General features: G+C 40.4%; 2 protein-coding genes across 2 annotated transcripts; one reads left to right on the plus strand and one right to left on the minus strand.

Moving 5' to 3' along the window:
* The first annotated feature begins 462 nt into the window (after positions 1 to 462).
* On the plus strand, positions 463 to 6,347 carry ubxn1 (UBX domain protein 1). Its single transcript, XM_084352798.1, has 10 exons — positions 463 to 507; positions 1,091 to 1,155; positions 1,250 to 1,303; positions 1,383 to 1,510; positions 3,054 to 3,144; positions 3,353 to 3,544; positions 4,104 to 4,155; positions 4,264 to 4,386; positions 4,624 to 4,807; positions 5,476 to 6,347. Exons 2-10 carry the CDS (start codon positions 1,097 to 1,099, stop codon positions 5,514 to 5,516), a joined length of 924 nt encoding a protein of 307 aa, XP_084208924.1. The 5' UTR covers positions 463 to 507; positions 1,091 to 1,096; the 3' UTR covers positions 5,517 to 6,347.
* Positions 6,348 to 8,188: 1,841 nt separating this feature from the next.
* Positions 8,189 to 15,461, minus strand: LOC311256972 (pre-mRNA-processing factor 39). The gene is made up of 15 exons (XM_084352387.1): positions 15,378 to 15,461; positions 13,639 to 13,907; positions 13,392 to 13,517; positions 13,171 to 13,289; positions 12,882 to 13,049; positions 12,568 to 12,748; positions 12,341 to 12,445; positions 11,882 to 11,999; positions 11,620 to 11,774; positions 11,391 to 11,517; positions 10,972 to 11,243; positions 10,221 to 10,405; positions 10,042 to 10,116; positions 9,547 to 9,718; positions 8,189 to 8,702 (listed from the first exon to the last, which is right to left on the minus strand). Exons 1-15 carry the CDS (start codon positions 15,433 to 15,435, stop codon positions 8,631 to 8,633), a joined length of 2,202 nt encoding a protein of 733 aa, XP_084208513.1. The 5' UTR covers positions 15,436 to 15,461; the 3' UTR covers positions 8,189 to 8,630.
* Positions 15,462 to 16,560: the final 1,099 nt, after the last annotated feature.

Below are 16,560 nucleotides of genomic sequence, written 5' to 3' on the forward strand. Positions count from 1 at the left end.
GCTGTGATATTCAATACGTTATGTACAGAGTATATTATATTATAATAGGCTATTTTGAAATGGTTAGAAGTCAAAATGATGAGATGTAAAGGCGAAATAATAACAAGAAAGTAAAAATTATGAGACAAAAAGTTAAGATGATGAGATACAAAGTTAAAATGATGAGATAAGGTCATAATTATTAGATAGTCATATTAAAAAGTTAAATAAAAAGTTTAAAATGTTGACCTTTATCTCATAAATTTGACTTTTGATCATAACTAATTAACATGATTATGAGATTTATTTCATAATTATGATTTACCATGGGAATATTTTTTCCATCAAGCCTAGTTTTCATTTTATTACCTGCTTTAACTGGTGGAAATGTTCAAAGAAGAGGAAGCTTTTTTTTAAAAATTCCCAGAAAGCATGAGAAAAAAAGGAGAAAAAAAATCGCTTTTTCCTCATGCGGCTCTGTTTGACCCGTGCTGGCTCCCGTACTGTTGAAGCGGTGTTGACTGATGTGTGAGTAGCTAGCTAACGTTGTCTTCATGAATATATTAAATGATATTACTTCTATTAGAAATAAAATGACACCTCTGTGTGCCTTTACGTGTGACATACAAACAAACATTAATATCTGAAGTGACAGAGAGCGCAGGAGAGTTTCTGATCGTTTTTAATCGTGCTAGCCAGCGAAGCTTCACAGCTAGTTTCGAAGCTAATTTGAACGTTAGCCACATTTATGCTAATTTTAGCACTCAGCATAACGATAGCTTTGATATTACATAGCTACTGCTAGAGAGCATGGGTAAACACGGCTTTTGTCAGGCTGCTAGACGAGACAAAGTTGAATGTTTGTTCGCGTAGAGTTATTTTCGACAGTGCTAATGTGTGTTTAGCTCCTTCACACATGACTGAGCTAAGTAATGAGCTCTTGTGCAGACTTTATATAGCAGTTTGACTCAGGTTTGCTAACGTTGGGTCCTTTATCTTGACTTACCTTGAACTAACTGTAGTGTAACGATATGTCGAAATGAAAGTTGAGAGATGTAATGTAATGTGATGTAATGTAATGTAATGCTGGTAATTACACAATCTGTTTCAGGTCAAAATGGCAGAGCAAACAACACTAGAGAGCCTGCTGGAGATGGGCTTTGACAGAAACAGAGCGTGAGTGAAATCCAGAAAATACCACATGGAGTTCCCAGATTTGAGACTTAAAACATAAGACTGAAACTGTGTGACCTGTGTCTCATGTTTTCAGGGAAAAGGCGGTGGCCAAGACAGGAAACCAGGGAATAGAACAAGCAATGGACTGGTAAGACTGAAATCAGTGCCTGGATGGACATGGCCCTCTGTCTTCTTGTGATCAACAAAGTGTGATGTGCTTTCCACAGGTTAGTGGAACATGAGGACGACCCAGACATCGATGAGCCCTATGTGCCGCCTGTAGCGAACGTCCTGGGAGGAAATGCAGACAGCCAGTCCACCACAGACCAGCCGACACTAGCAGACACCGCTGAAGGTCTGGGCATGTTGTGCTTTTTAGGAGGCAGGAAGGGTTGTGATAGCATGGTAGAAGCATGCCGTTAAAGGACAAGTCCATCAAAAAGTAAAAAAGACTGCCATTATCTACTCATATGGAAAGTTGGGTGAAGTTTTGTAGTCCACAAAATATTTCTGGCGCTTCACAGCAAAACAGCGTTGCAGCATTGTGGCAGATGGGGACTTGTTTTAAAACATTAAAAACAACATAAAATGGCTTCATACAGCTCATCCGGCATAATTCAAGTCCCTACCACTGCCAGAGATCCCAAAGGGATTTGGAAAAATGTTTCTTACACCCTTTTTTAAAACCCAAATCTTCAGTGTAGCTTCTAAACTTACAGTTTGCGCGCACCCTGTCTGAAGTGTGTAAGCAAGCTCGACTGCACATCGAAGGTTTAAATAACATCTTTTCAATTAATTCAGACTTGGATTACACCAGACGAGCTGAATGGAGCCGTTTTTGCCAGTGCTTTTTCGTTTATTTGTGTTTTTTTATGATTTAAAACAAGTCTCCATCTACTTCAGTTGTTTAGGAGAATGATGCAACACTGTGTTTTTATGGTTGTTCAGAAATGTTTTGTTGAGTATGAAACTTCAGCTGACTTTTCATCAGTATGGGGATGAGTAGAAAATGACTGAATTTTCATTTTTGGATGAACTTATCCATTTATGTCACGGAGGGATGTGTAAGATTTTTATATTGTATATCATAAGAAAGTATACATTTGCTTCTTGTCAGAATGTTTTATATACCGTTAGTGTCATCACTTTGTTATCTCCAAGTGTAATAAGACATTAGCTGCGGTTACACGGACAATATATCTTCAATCCAATTAAAATTGATTCCAGCTGTTTACATGGATGCTAAATAAATTGATCTGTTAAACAAGCATTAAATCAGAATAGACCTTTTTGACATGCGCACAGTGTGAAGCGTATAATCTGCTGAAACTAAACAGATTGATAACCTTAACGATAGATAAACTGGTTGGGTCAGAATCACTTTAGCCTTACTTAGAACTTTCAGACTTACCAGCAGTTTTTGATTTGGGCAATACATTGTTTCTTGTATGAAGTTTCTTGATTTTTCAGGTGTATAATATACATCATTTGACAAAAACAGACATTACCATCTTGTAATTTCATCCAAAAACAGTTTCTAAATGGATTTTTTTCCACAAAATTTCCAACGTCTGGATAAATTGCATATACCGTCACAAAGGTGTTTCTCTATATGGTCCACTCTTGCTCAGTAACATGTATTTTCTATTTATAAACAATGTTTAAAATCCAAATCAGCTCAGTTTAATTAAGTGGAAGTCACTGCTGATTTACACTGAACATGATATGAAACCAGTAAGTTTCTCTTTCACTCTGTGTGTTGATGTTTTGACAGAATGCGACTTCTTTGATTTGTGCTTGACCGTAAAATATTTCAATACCACTAAAAACATATGTCTTGATCTCTTATTGTGTTTCTTTCTGTTTCACTTTCTCATGTATGTTTATTTTGCCTTCAGGGATAGCAGATGCAGAAAACACCTGCATTGATAGTGAGACAGGTGCAAGGAGGCCACTGACGGAGGAGGAGAAACTTGAGCAAGTTAGAAGGTAAGAGCACACACACAGATCCCTCCAGCGTTGGATGTGACCATTAGTTTGTTGCTTGTAGACAAACATACTTTAAAAATATGACATAACCTACTTCTGTTCATCAATTTCTCATCCTGTTAGAAAGATTGAACACCTCCAATGTTTAAGTAAAACAAGAATTGTCCTCCTTGTCTGTAAGCTGATGCCTGTGTTGGCTGTTTTTCAGGCTAGAGGAGCTGATGCGAGTGAAGCAGGCGGAGAGGAGAGAGCGAGAGCGGGAGGAAGAGCTGGAGAGGGAGAAGCAGCGAAGGAAACAGGGCCAAGAGCTGCAGCAGATTCGCCAAAAGCTGCAGGATGACGATATGAAGAAACTCGCTGAGCAGCGCAGGAAGGAGAAGATGGAGGACAAAATGGCGAGGTAGGATATTCATTATCGCACATTTATTCAGATTATGATGCAGCAGATGATCGGGCTGCTCGATTATGGGGAAAATCATGAACAGGTTATTTTAGTCAATATTGAGATCATGATTATTTAACATGATTACTGATTTACTTTTGAATCATATCAAACCTTTATAAGAACGTATCTTTGTAACACTGGATTTCCTTGATCTTTAAACGTAATAAAACTGAGGAACAAATGAAAAACATCAGTATACTAATAATGTTTTATCATATAATATATGATATAATATTATTATTCAATATATGATGTTTTTATTTGGTATATAAGAAGTGAGAAAGCCTCTCTTCCTTATTGGCCGCTCCAAGCCACCGGTACCATAACAACATGTATAGATGTGCATCAAGAACCAAGCAGCAGGAATTTATGTGGCACAGTACAAGATAACAAACTCATAATAAGACCAGACATGAACGACAAATCAAATTAGACTGTCAAAGTTTACTAAATCATGGAGCTAATGTTCATTCTTTATGGCTCTCACTGTGTTGTTTGTCTTTGTTCCCATCAGGCAGAGGGTTAAAGAAAAGATAGCACGAGACCGAGAGGAGAGAGCACAGAAGGTAATCTTCCTTTTTAACGGTTTACTTCTGTTTTTTTTGTTATTGAATTTACTACCGCCACTTCTGTTGGAAACAGTCACAACTTAGATGTTTTTTTCCCCTGTTTAGTTCGGAGGCGGTGGAACACCGAGCACAGCCGCAGCGTCCCAACCTGCCCAGCCCAGCCCCTCGTCGCCCACCAGCCACGGCCCTCCACCCACTAAGAAGGAGTATGATGAGTCCAGGATACAGGTACAGGCTTCAGTTGCACTCGTACATCTACATGATAAAGCACAGAAAACACACTGGGGATATTTTACATCCTTTGTTTTCTGTCACAAGCCTGTGTATCAAAATAGCACAAGGAATGTCCCATCACCAGTTATTTAGACATTTTTTTGCATGAGATGACAAAAAACATTATGCTCTCCTTCATTGTTTCCTCTCTCCTCCTCCTTCACTTGCTCTTCCCTCCTCTTTACCGTAAAGGTCCGTCTGCTGGATGGCTCGACCATCGCCACAGTCTTTAAGGCCCAGGAGCCGCTGGCGGCAGTGCGCGTCTACGTGCAGATGAACAGCAACGTGCCCGAGGGTCAGGACTTCACGCTGCTGTCGCTGTACCCCCGCCACGTATACACCGAACTGGACATGGAGAAGCCCCTTAAGGAACTGGGTGAGCGCTGGACTGGGAACTACGTTAGAATATGGAGCACGCTACTGTAGTCGGGGTTCGAAGAGAATAATGTGAATAGTGAAGCATTGTCGTCCACAAAACATTTCTGGATATCCACAGAAAACCGTGTTGCAGCATTCTCCTAAACAACTGAAGTAGACAGGAACTTGTTTTTAAAATATAAAAAAACAACCAAAACAAAAACATAATATGGCTCCATACAGCGCATCCGGCACAATCCCAGTCCCAAGATCCCAAATTTGTTTGTCAAGATGTTATTTACACCCTTATTTAGGCTGAACTCTTCACTGCAGCTGTGAAGCTAAAGGTTAGTGTGCACACCATCTTAAGTGGGTGCACAAGCTCGACCGCACGTTGAGTGTAAATAATGTCTTTTCAGTTTGCGATAGACTTGGATTACACTGGACAAGCTTTATGGAGCTATTTCATGTTGTTTCTTAGTTTTTAAAATTCCCCATCTGCTTCAGTTATTTAGGAGAATGCTGCAACACTGTTTTGCTCTGAAGCTCCAGAAATGTTTTTTGGATTCTGTGAACATATCCTTTAAGATATTCTCAGTGTTTTACCGTCCATATGCACTTATAACTGTCCAGTCAGCGGCTCTATCTGATCGCCTTTCATGACTTTCCCCTCCCTCTCTTTTGCAGGTTTGGTGCCTTCAGCTGTGCTGGTTGTTACCAAAAAGTGAGATCAGGAGGATCCGCTCTGTGAGCCTACCTCACCACCTCCACTGCATCAACACATGAAAGATATCGATCCAGGAACAGAGCCGCCACCGTTCAGTATCACTCAATAAGCCAGCTAACTGAACTGAAGCAGACAAGACGCAGCTCGAAGCTTCGTTCAGATTGTGTTTTAACTAATTTTAAGATGTTTTTGGAGAGTAATAGTGTAATACATTTTGGGTTAACTCACTGAATGACGCCTTACTCCATTCTGGGCTGATTGATTTGTTATGGCTTGGTTTGTGTGCAGTGAGATGGACTTTTACAAAGTGAAGATAGCTGGCTTCTGATGGATACTGCTTCATGGTTTTCAGCAACTCATTTATAAGAACGATAAAGTACAAAATCGTTGAATTTTAAGATGATCGTTACAAAGCAAAGTACAACACTAGACCCACTCGATCGGTTCTTGAAGGGCCTTAAATTTAATCCCCACAATCTTCCTGATTTTGTGACATTCTACTTTGCCAGTTTTTTTTATAAGTTAAATATATTGACAGTTATGTCTGCATAATCACCAAGAATCTACTTAAAATAAAGCTGACTCAGAGAATGATAATGGTGGACTGAATTTTCTACATATCATACATAAAGCCGCATTTCCGCCTAAAGTACCTGGAACTTTTAGTCCATGAAACTACATTTCAAGGAACTAAAATGTCCCTTCAGCGTGGTCAAAGGACCCATGAAGATTGGGCAAATTAGTCCGCTGACTTAGAAAAAAGTGATGCTGTTTTTAAGTGTAATTTTTGCCGCTTTTTGCTTTTTTATTAAACAACAGGGCCTGAACTTCATCTTTGTTTCATGTCTTGCGCTTTTTTTCTGAAACTCCATGTTGACGTGTCGAAGCACAGCGAACAAAAACTGGTTTGTGGCTGCAGATTTGTTTTTAAAAAATGGTGGCTGAAATTAAAATGCTGCAAGCACTCGACAAATCAGAACTGCTCAGCCATCAAGCCCAAACCCTCAAAGCTCATATACTTTTTGAGCAGGGACTTTTTGAGAGGTAAATAATGTCCCCAGGACTTAATTTAGACCTAGCGGTAGAAATGCACCGAGTTCCTCCAAAGGTTCCTCGTGTCTGGCGGAAGTTCCTGCGGTGGAAACGCGGCCTATGTAACTTTCCTCATAGCAAGGCAGGGGATTTCTTTTTTAAAACTTTGTCAAAAAATCCCATGAAATGAAAAGCAACAATGAACTGATTCTGTTTGTGTTGTCCAAAACTACAAAGATGAACTACTTTTTTTAAAAAGAAACTACATTTGTGACACATTTTGTTGCCACAATAGGGAAGCTGAACATTTCTGACATAGTGACACATTGTTGTCGTCTTTTCATGTGATGTGTTGACAATAAGAGAACTAGAATATTGGCAGCCTCAACTTTTAAGAGGTACAATCACTACATACAACTACAGTGAACTGAACACATATAATAAGGTTGTGTAGGAAGGAACTGTAGGAAGGTCCTGGGTTCACTGGCCATTGCTCTTATTATCAGGACTGATCAAACTCAAGAGGATTGATTTCAAAAGGGTGATTAATCAAAACTGACTCAACCTCTTCAGCAGAATTTTCATCATAATTTTCCCAGAGTTGTGTGATGTGGTCAGTTTCGGGGATTTTATTGAACCAATCCAGCGTATTTAGGTGGCTGGTATCTATGAGTGAGTATAATTTGATGCGGATCCGAAGATAAAATCTACTAAGTGGCATTCTCGTTATGAATATATTCTATTTTTGCCAATAGATCCTCACAAGTTCGTCTAAATCTTACACACTGCGAAAATAACTAATGAATTGGAGCTGCATAGCAGACAAAAATAAGAAGTGAGATTTTGACATGTCGCAGCAGGAAAAACGTGTAAATAATAAATTAATGGTGTCTGCCTCAGTTAATGTGAGTAGAGTCACAACTATTCTATGATATATAGCTATATATATCTTACTTTACCATCAGTTATGTTCTTGATTAATTGGTTTGTTTTTGGTGTATAAAGAAAATGGTATCGTCCACAGCATAATCAGTTTACTGTCACAGAGGAGGAAAGAAACTATTAGATATTCACATTTCAGAACCCTGAATAGGACAATTTGGACCTTTTTCCTTAAAGAAAAATAACGAAAACGATTTAGTGATGATCAAAAAACACCTGAGCTTCTCCTGCCATGACATGTGAAAATATCTGCTGTGAAAATGGCCTGTTGGTTTATTCAGCCAGTGGCTTTCAGAGGCTCTAGTCCTCAGATTATTAGACTAATGGACAAAAACAGGATGAATTGAGCTCATTATCTTTATCCTAAAAGTCCATTAGAATTCACTATAACTTTCTTCACCAGAGCCTGAAACATGTCCATTGCGTCTTTTGCTTTTGGATGGTAACGCCCTGAATGATTTTAAGAGATTTCATCTAAAAGAGAACCGGCAGAGGCTGTTCCTTCCTTTGTTTTGATCGTTAGTGTGATAATCTGTCCAGACTTTTCACCAACTTTTTTTAGAAACAAAGCTGTAGATAAGAGGAGGACACATACGGGAGCTTTTCCTTGCGTACAGACCAGAGTTCTGTGTTTTAATGAGTTGATTTTTTCACTCTCATAATGGAAGTGTGAGTAAAAAGACACGCGACACAAAACGGTCCTGTTGTGACACACTATAAAACACCTTTATATACATTAGAAAAACAACAATTAGCCTACTCTGGAATGGTACAAAATGTCAATCGTACATCAGCTTGCAGAGTTTTGATAAAACTGGATGACTTTAAAACAGGAGCAAACAAATACAAAAATATTTCTGATTAAAATGGAGACACTGATGTGCTGAGAATGGGTGTTTCCTTCCCTCATGATTCCACCTGTTCCTCAGAATCAACACTGAATGACACGACATGCTAAAACCCCGCCGACCTCTTGTGACTCCAGGACAGTGAGGTGACTCAGAGGAGGACGGAGAGGAGAGGATGCTGGGATGTTGTTTTAGCACGACCGGCTGGTTCAGTTTGTCGTCTGGTTGAGAAGTCACTAGGGGGTCAAACTGCTTCCTGTGGCCATTTTGTGTCACAGTCACTGTCGCCCACTTTAGCTGGGAGGATAGTAGCCCTGGTTGTAGTTCCAGGTGTTCTGGTAGCCGTAGCTGCCGTACTGCGGTTGCTGGAAAAGAACCAGAACAAAACAGGTGATAAGAAGCTTCACAGAGGATGTACCCAACCTAACCCAACTATAGAGTCCGTTTACTTTCAGTGAAACCATTTTAGATACATATGGACCCTGTTTTAGTTTTCATAATATATATTTTGTAATAATTATAACAGCAGACCAGATTAAAGGTGCACTATGTAGTTTTGAGGAAGACATTTTAATCAGAAGAGAAAGATCTTCATTGACTGATTTATGCCTAAACAAACTAAATAAACAAACTCTCTTTGTTTTCATCACTGAATAAACAAACTGACCTTAAAGGACAACACAATTTCATACTGTTTTATTACTTTGCTTATATTTGGCGGACCCTGCCACCTTTATAGCTTCAAACAGTGATCTGTGGACCTCATTTTCCCCTGAGAATAGCTCGTTTGTTCAGTTATGGAAAAAATATTTGAGTTTGTATTATTACCTCTTAATATTAATATTGTAACTATTTTAATTCTGAATTTGAATTTCTTCTCCAAAACTACACAGTGCCCCATTGAAGGAAAAGGAAAAAGGTTAAGATAAAAATATAACAAGACAAAAGATAGAACACAAAATGTCCATATAAATAAATACAAATAAAAGGATAAAAACAATGAAAAAAGACCACATCACATTAGATCAAATAAATGTAAGAAGAAGAGCAATAAAAAAGGAATGACTTAATGGACTCTGGTTTTCCTGCACCTCATTAAAGCACACTTAGCTTCCTCCTCATTCTTTCGCCGCGTTGGTTCATTTTTCATCAAACAGCCATCATCAGTTTTTAAAATGCCGCCGCCTGTGTCAAAATCTCAAATCCTACCTGGTACCAGTTGCTGTATCCTCCGTAGCCGGCCTGTGCGCTCACGTCTGCGCCCATCACAGGTGGAGGGGGTGTGGTGATGGGGACGTGCGGCATGGTAGGTGGGGCCGTTGCAGACACGGCAACAGCAGAGCCGTCGTCACTTTTGCTCAGCTTCTCCGGGTCCTCATCCCTATAAATCACATTTTTACAAAACAGAAGCATGCATGATGTTCCCATTCATTACCGATGTTACAACACGTTTTTTTTCTCCATACGTTGAACTCATGAGTGGGTTATTAAAAAAATCTTTTGATGTAGGAGCTGCAATTATGTCAGTTTTCAAAATGTTGCTGACAGAGAATAACATTTAAAAGCTTTCATTTATTCTAATAGTGCTGAAAAAGTTACTTGACATGTGGCTCAGTTTAATAACTTGAAACCAGTCATACTAATCATTTTTTTAAAACTTTTTTTTTTAAACTTGATTAACTTTAAGCTGGTTCTTCCTCTCACCCGTTCTCTGCTCCTCTCTTTGTTCCACCGAGCTCCTGCAGCAGCTTCTGGTGCTCGTCGTACACAGACAGCACACTGTCGAGGACAGACACACAGTGAGGAACAAAAGGTTGATGAATGGTTTACGTGACCCATTGGATTCAAGATATCTGCCAGTAAGACTGTTGTTGACCTCTGACCTCTGGATAGAGTTGCTGTAGTCCTCGGCGAACTGCAGGCCTCTCTGTGAGAAGAGGATCTTGGTGTCTGGGGTGAGGGGAGCTGCCAGGGCTCGCGTCACACACTCCTGCACCGCCTCAGCTGAGGCCCAGGGGTCCCCCGACACCTCCAGCTCCAACAGGTTCATGTGCAGTTTATCGTTATCCTGAGGGAGGACACATAGCCAAACTAGATTTATTATGTGTCTTCAGTACAGAATCTTGGCAATTTTAATTTGCTAGTACCACACAAAGTAAATGGGATCCGAGTCATAGTGTTCAACATATCATATTTTTTAATTTATTTATGTTAATAAACTATCGACCATCTTGTGGAGCAAAGTCTCCTCTAGGTGGATCACATTCGTGTTATGGTTGAGAGTGACCGTAAAATAAAACACGCCCGCCCTGCTGTTACTACACTACAGTCTCTATTCCTCACTGATTTTTCGTGGATTTTGAAAAAAAATAAACTCTCATTTAAGACTTTTATTTCATAATTGTTGTGGTGGATTTATATCTGTGACTCCTTCCTGAAAAATAAAGAAATTCCAGCGACTGGTACACAAATTGTCTCATAGAAAATGAGCAGGATTTTGCAGCTGAACTACACCGACATTCTTTAACTTTTAAATTAAAAGTTTTTTGGACCAGAAGATGAGAGGGCTTTGATCAAAAGCCTGTGATTTTCATATTAGCTGAAATATTTGCGGCTGTTAGTAACTTTTCTCACCGGACTGATCTCCAACGCCTCCTGTAACACCCTGCGGGCTCTGCTAGGGTTCCTGCCCAGTTTCAGCAGCAGACGAGCCAGCTTGATGGAGTAGAAGGCGTGTAGCGTGGGCTTCTCTTTGGATTCGGCCACCGCCTCCCGCAGCAAGGCCTCTGATTGGTCCAGCTGGCCCGCTCTTCTCTCTAAAGCCGCCCTGCGAAGACGGACCACTGCCAACCCTGGTAGGGTTTTCTCCAGAGCCTCCAGCACTCGCCGGGCTTCGGTTAGGTCACCTGATGGAGAGGATGAAGGAGTTTTAATGAGTGGGGTGGATGCAAAATATGGAGAGAAGCCCACAAAGAAGATCCACAAATATTTTGTTTTGTCCACAATCCAAAGATATTCAGTTTATTATCAGTGTACAGCGTGTTGTGTCGTACCGTGCCTCTCCTCGAAGGTGGCCCAGTGCATGTGGATGTTGGGTTTGTACGTCAGGTGGACCTCACAGGCTCGTTTGTAAATCGCCCGAGCCTCGTCCACACTCTGCAACTCCAGGTACTGAGTGTACTGATCGACACATACACACGGGACATTAACACACACTGAAATATGCTCTTGTGTATTCTTTCTCTAAATATCAGTCACACACGAACACCCTGTTCTCCTCACCCTGGTCCAGAACTCTTCATACAGAGCGCAGGCGATCAGGCAGCGCTCGAAGAGGATTCGAACCCTGTGGTCGTCACGGGCAACCACAGCATCCTCTGGTGCTTCTTGAGGCTGTGCTGTGACCTCCGACCCCTCTGTCGCTGCCTGGTTTGGATCTAATCAGAGAAAATGGTGTCAGAGCTGTGGACGCTTTAGACAGTAACACGGATGTCTAGAATCACTATCATAACGTTGACAGCGGGCAGTATCTTCACATAGTCACCTTGGTCGGAGTCTTTGGAGTCGTTGCTCAGCTGAGCAATCTCCCAATCCAGGTAGGAGTGCCAGGCCCGCAGCTGGAGACGGTCGAGTGGCTTAACGTGGAAGTACGGACGTTTAATCTACAGATCACAGAAAAAAAAAAAGATTCAGTTTCTGAGGTAGAAAGTGATGAAAGATCAATAATCAGAGACAACAGAATATTTACAAGAAAATACTTGAAATGCCTTGTAGAAGATTATCAGCAGACTTGAAACTGTTTATGAATTTCTCCATTTGCACAATTAAAACACAATATTGCTTTAAAGATTGTTCTGTTTTGGCACAAGAATCATGAAGACTGTCTTCAGCCTTGTGCACAAAGGCATACTGAGAATGTGCCTGAATGAGAGAGTGAGGGAAAGCACAAATAGTTTAGAGAGAAATAATAAACTAACAGACTTGAGTAGGAAGAGAAACTCACAGCGTCTTCAAAGTGCCATCTCTTGCGGACTTCTCCCTCGTTGTCCTGGTAAACTTTGTCCCTGCGAAGAAGCACCTGTTCCCTGATCTTCTGCATCAGTTCCTCCTGGACACAAGATCATGAAAAGAATATCTTTAATTTACATCTCATTTGTATCTAAATTTAAAACTTGTCATTACTCTGAAATCCTGTCAGGGTTGAATGTGAGGCAGTCTGGTGTTACTCACTGTGTCTGTGCCCTCGGGTGTGGCGGGCTCTTCCTCCCCCGGCGGCCTCTCCTCCTCCTCCTCCTGGGCTTGTTCGGCACGCTCCGCCTTCTGACTCTGACGGCACGACGCCCTCAGCTCCTCGTACTCCTCCGGGGGGAGAATCTCTTTGGGCTCTTGGCTGTTGAGGTGTTCCTTGAACCTGACGGAGAGGGCGGGCGGGAGAAGATGGAGCAGGACACAAAAAGAGATTAATGGAAGAAGAAAAGAGCGAGACATTGAGAAAGGTAAAGATGAGTCTTTCCTCAATAAGATTTTGATTGGTCTGATCTTACTTGTCGTAGTGTGTGTTGTAAAGCTGGGTGGGGACTTTGAGGACTCTGTCCAGTACAGCCGTTGCGTTCTTCATGTTCCCCTGCTCTTTCTCCCACTCGATATAAAGATCCCAAAGCCGGTCCGAGTGGAAGTCCAGACCTGCTGCCTGAACCGCATCCTCAAACACTCTGCGGGTTGGAAAACAACTTTCACTTTTTCGTTGTATGTTCTCTTCTTTTATCTGTGCTGCCATGCAAGAGGTGACCTGGCAGAGTTTTTAATAGTGTATGTGTGTGAGTGTTAATCTACCTGCGAATCCGCACGGGCGACTCAGGCAGGTTCATGTCCAGCGTTCCCAGCAGCAAATTGATGTAGTGGATCCACAGATCTACACTCAGAGGGATCACCTGCAGACCCTGGATGCACACCTGACACAACACACCACAAACGTGATCATAAGCTCATAAAAACCTGTGGAAAACACTTCTTTAATGCACTTCTAATTGTGGCTACTTTCTCTCCCGTTGTACCTCCTCTGCTTTGTCGTTGTACCCGGCGCGGCGCTCCAGATCGGCAAATTTCTTCCAGTAGCCGTAGCAGAGCGGGTAGCGGACGAGGAAGGCCTCGAGCGCTCTGCGGGAAGCTGTGACATGACTCTGAGAAGAGAGGAGAAATATTATACCCTACAGCTTCCAGACCTGCATGGTTTGTGGCCTCATGGGGGCGACAAAAGTCAATGCACAAATGCAACACACACACACACACACACAAACACACCTCTTGCTCGCAGTACTGCAGCAGGTCAGTCCAGCTGGTGAAGTCTTGTGGATTGTCGTGGGCGGCCTTCCAAAGACGCTCAAAGTCGGCAGGCAGCTCTCCCTCCTCGTCTTCTGCAGCCGGGGGCATGGAGAAGGACTCAGGGTGGGTGCCTACGGGGGGTTCAGGGGCTTCAGGGGCCTCATGGACCTCAGCAGCACTGCCGTTTTCTTCTGACATCTTCACCACCTCAGTCGGAGGCGATGCAGGAACCTCAGAGGCCTCCATAGCTAAAGACGGGGAATATCAAAGGTAAATTTGTCAGTCTCATAAAAGAAGTGAACTGTACAGGTAGGCTTCTGTTGTTCACCAACACTTTTCACAATAACTTTAGACATTTTCCGTGAAGCTTCAAGGAACATTACAAAAGCAAGAAAAATGTCACAGTCAACGTTTTTTTAACAAATCTTCATCTTTTGTCAGTTTCTAATTATTTTGGTAATTGATTAATTAGTCCTTCTTGAAGCAAAAATGTCATATTTTTTTCTTAAATGTAAAAAAATCCTGCTTTTCTTTGTCATTTATGATATTAAATGAGTATTTAATAAAATGAGTAGTATTTGGGTTTTGGACTGTCTGTTGGACAAAATAAGCAACTTAAAGATGTCACTTTGAACTCACTGTGCTGAGGATTTTCTCTTTTTTTGTTTGACATTTGATTGAACCTTTAATCACGAAACTAATGGGCAGATTAATCAATAATGAAAACAATCGTTCGTTGCAGCCCTCGTGGTGGCAAAGGAAAGACAGAGACTTGAGTGCTGCCGTTTTCTTTTTCGCTCTCTTGGTTTGTAAATGATAAAGACAAGCAAAACTACAGCGGCGGTGAACATACTGTGTTTGTTTGTTTGTCTGGGGGGATGGTGACATCTAGCTGTTTTTTTCCTTCTAAAAATGCTATGAACCTCTACAGGAAACTGTTATTGGCCGCATGAATGTAATGTGATGTAATTCATTAACTTTACAGATTCACTTCTTCCTGTACAGTTTTGTGAATAAGGGCCATGATGTCCTAACAACAACAACAACAAAAACAACCATGTGGGAAAACCCCAAACGTTTGCATGTGCAGACTCAGATGTAAAAACAATCTAGCAGTAAATCAATCACAGACTGTGAGCAGTGCTCTGATTTTAGGCTTCCAGTCAAATCCATATAGGTTGTGGTTTGACTGATGTACAGATTACTTTGAGCAGTCATACCAGCAGTGCAGCTGAAGATGTAAGTACACCAACTATTACCAGCAGCCTGTGATCCACACATGACTAAAACATCCAACAAAACAAGAACAAAGTCGCTATTTCTCGGCTTTTATTCTTAAAACACCACCTGTTTACACCTGCAGAGGTGTGTTTCATTCATACAAAGCTCAGTACACACAGTACAAACGGGGCTGACTTCACTACATCTGAATTGTTATTAACATTATACAATTAAATTGTGACGAAACGCGATAAGTAGCCGCGAGGCACGTATTCAAAAACAGGACAGTAAGTGGATTAAAGTTAGTGAGCAGAACCCTGTGCTGTTTCGTGGTGTATTGAAATCACGTTAGCCTAGCCTAGCTTGTCATGCCTGTCCTTAAAACAGGTGCAATCGGAGGCTTTATTTAAAATCCCTGCAGATGAATGAAAAGTTCAACGATATCTGCGAAAAGACGAAACTGGGTATTATAAATTCATTAACGTTAATGAAACTACCTGAAGACTCTTCGAGCTCCCCGTTGCCGCTCATCTCTTCACAGCCTTCCGCCGCCATGATGGAAAACGTCGCGCTTACGTCATTAATGCGCGACAACACGGCGTCCACGCTCAGCTGTCACGAAAACACAACAGATTTATTATTTTGTAATAATAAGCCGATGGTTTGGCACGGAGACTGTGGTAATCAATCCTGGAAATCTTTTTGAAATTTAAACGTACTTTCTTGTTGCCAGGTGTTCATTTATTAACGACTCTTAGGGTTTGTATGTTATATTAACGTTAAAGCTATTTCTTATGGAAGGCCATTTCCGCCAGTTAAAGAAGGGAAAAATAACAAATACTATTATGAGATTATAAAAGAAAAGAAATTATAAAAAACTGAAATTAACAGATTCAAATTTTCAGTATAAATTATAGACACAAAGTCAAATATGAGCTAAAAAGTAAAAATTATGAAATAGAAAGTCATGAATATGATTTAAAAACTAGACATTATGAGTTCAAAGTCATATTGATGAGATGAAAAGGCAAAATTATGAGATAAGAAGTCATAAATATGAGATAAAAAAATTTGAATTATTAGATTGAAATTGAAATCATGACATTAGAGTCATGAATATGATAGAAAGTTAATTGAGATAATGAATATGAGCTAAAAAGTCAAAATTATGGATAAAAAGTCATGAATATGAGATAAAATGTTGACATTTTTAGATAAAAAGTCATAAATATGAGGTAGAAGTTGTGAATATGAGATAAAAAGTAATGAACATGAGATAAAAGGTTGAAATTTTGAGATCAAATACAAAATATTTAGATTAAAAATCATAATTACGGGATAAATAGCTGAAATTATGAGATACAATTTGGCTTTTTATCTCATAATTATGACCTACCATGAGAATTTTGTTTTTTTAAATCATGGCTATGTTTTCATCAAATCTTTTTATTCAAACTGGCAAAAGTGGGTTTTCATAATATCTCAACCTTGTAGTAAAAAAGTTATAAAAACAAAGTCATACAAATACAGCATTTGTCCACATGTAATTATTTACATCTTCCCTCTTCGTGAACAAAAGACTTCTAGGGGAAACCTTTCAGATTCCTGTAAAGAAACCATGGGCACACCCACAACATCAATTTTTAATATTTTCTCTACTAGTCCAAGACTTCACTAAGT

The sequence above is a fragment of the Pagrus pagrus genome (genome assembly GCF_965226575.1).
Source record: "Pagrus pagrus genome assembly, chromosome: 5".
In the NCBI taxonomy this organism is placed as follows: domain Eukaryota; kingdom Metazoa; phylum Chordata; class Actinopteri; order Spariformes; family Sparidae; genus Pagrus; species Pagrus pagrus.

Bases quoted from the DNA above. Each gene is read 5' to 3' on its own strand.
- ubxn1 (XM_084352798.1), top strand. From the start codon at position 1,097: ATGGCAGAGCAAACAACACTAGAGAGCCTGCTGGAGATGGGCTTTGAC. The intron at 1,156-1,249 runs GTGAGTGAAATC...TCATGTTTTCAG, and splicing joins GGCTTTGACAGAAACAGAGC to GGAAAAGGCGGTGGCCAAGA. The intron at 1,511-3,053 runs GTCTGGGCATGT...TTTTGCCTTCAG, and splicing joins ACTAGCAGACACCGCTGAAG to GGATAGCAGATGCAGAAAAC.
- LOC311256972 (XM_084352387.1), bottom strand. From the start codon at position 15,435: ATGGCGGCGGAAGGCTGTGAAGAGATGAGCGGCAACGGGGAGCTCGAA. The intron at 10,117-10,220 runs GTCAGAGGTCAA...TGTCCTCGACAG, and splicing joins TACAGCAACTCTATCCAGAG to TGTGCTGTCTGTGTACGACG. The intron at 9,719-10,041 runs GTGAGAGGAAGA...TGTGATTTATAG, and splicing joins AAGAGAGGAGCAGAGAACGG to GGATGAGGACCCGGAGAAGC.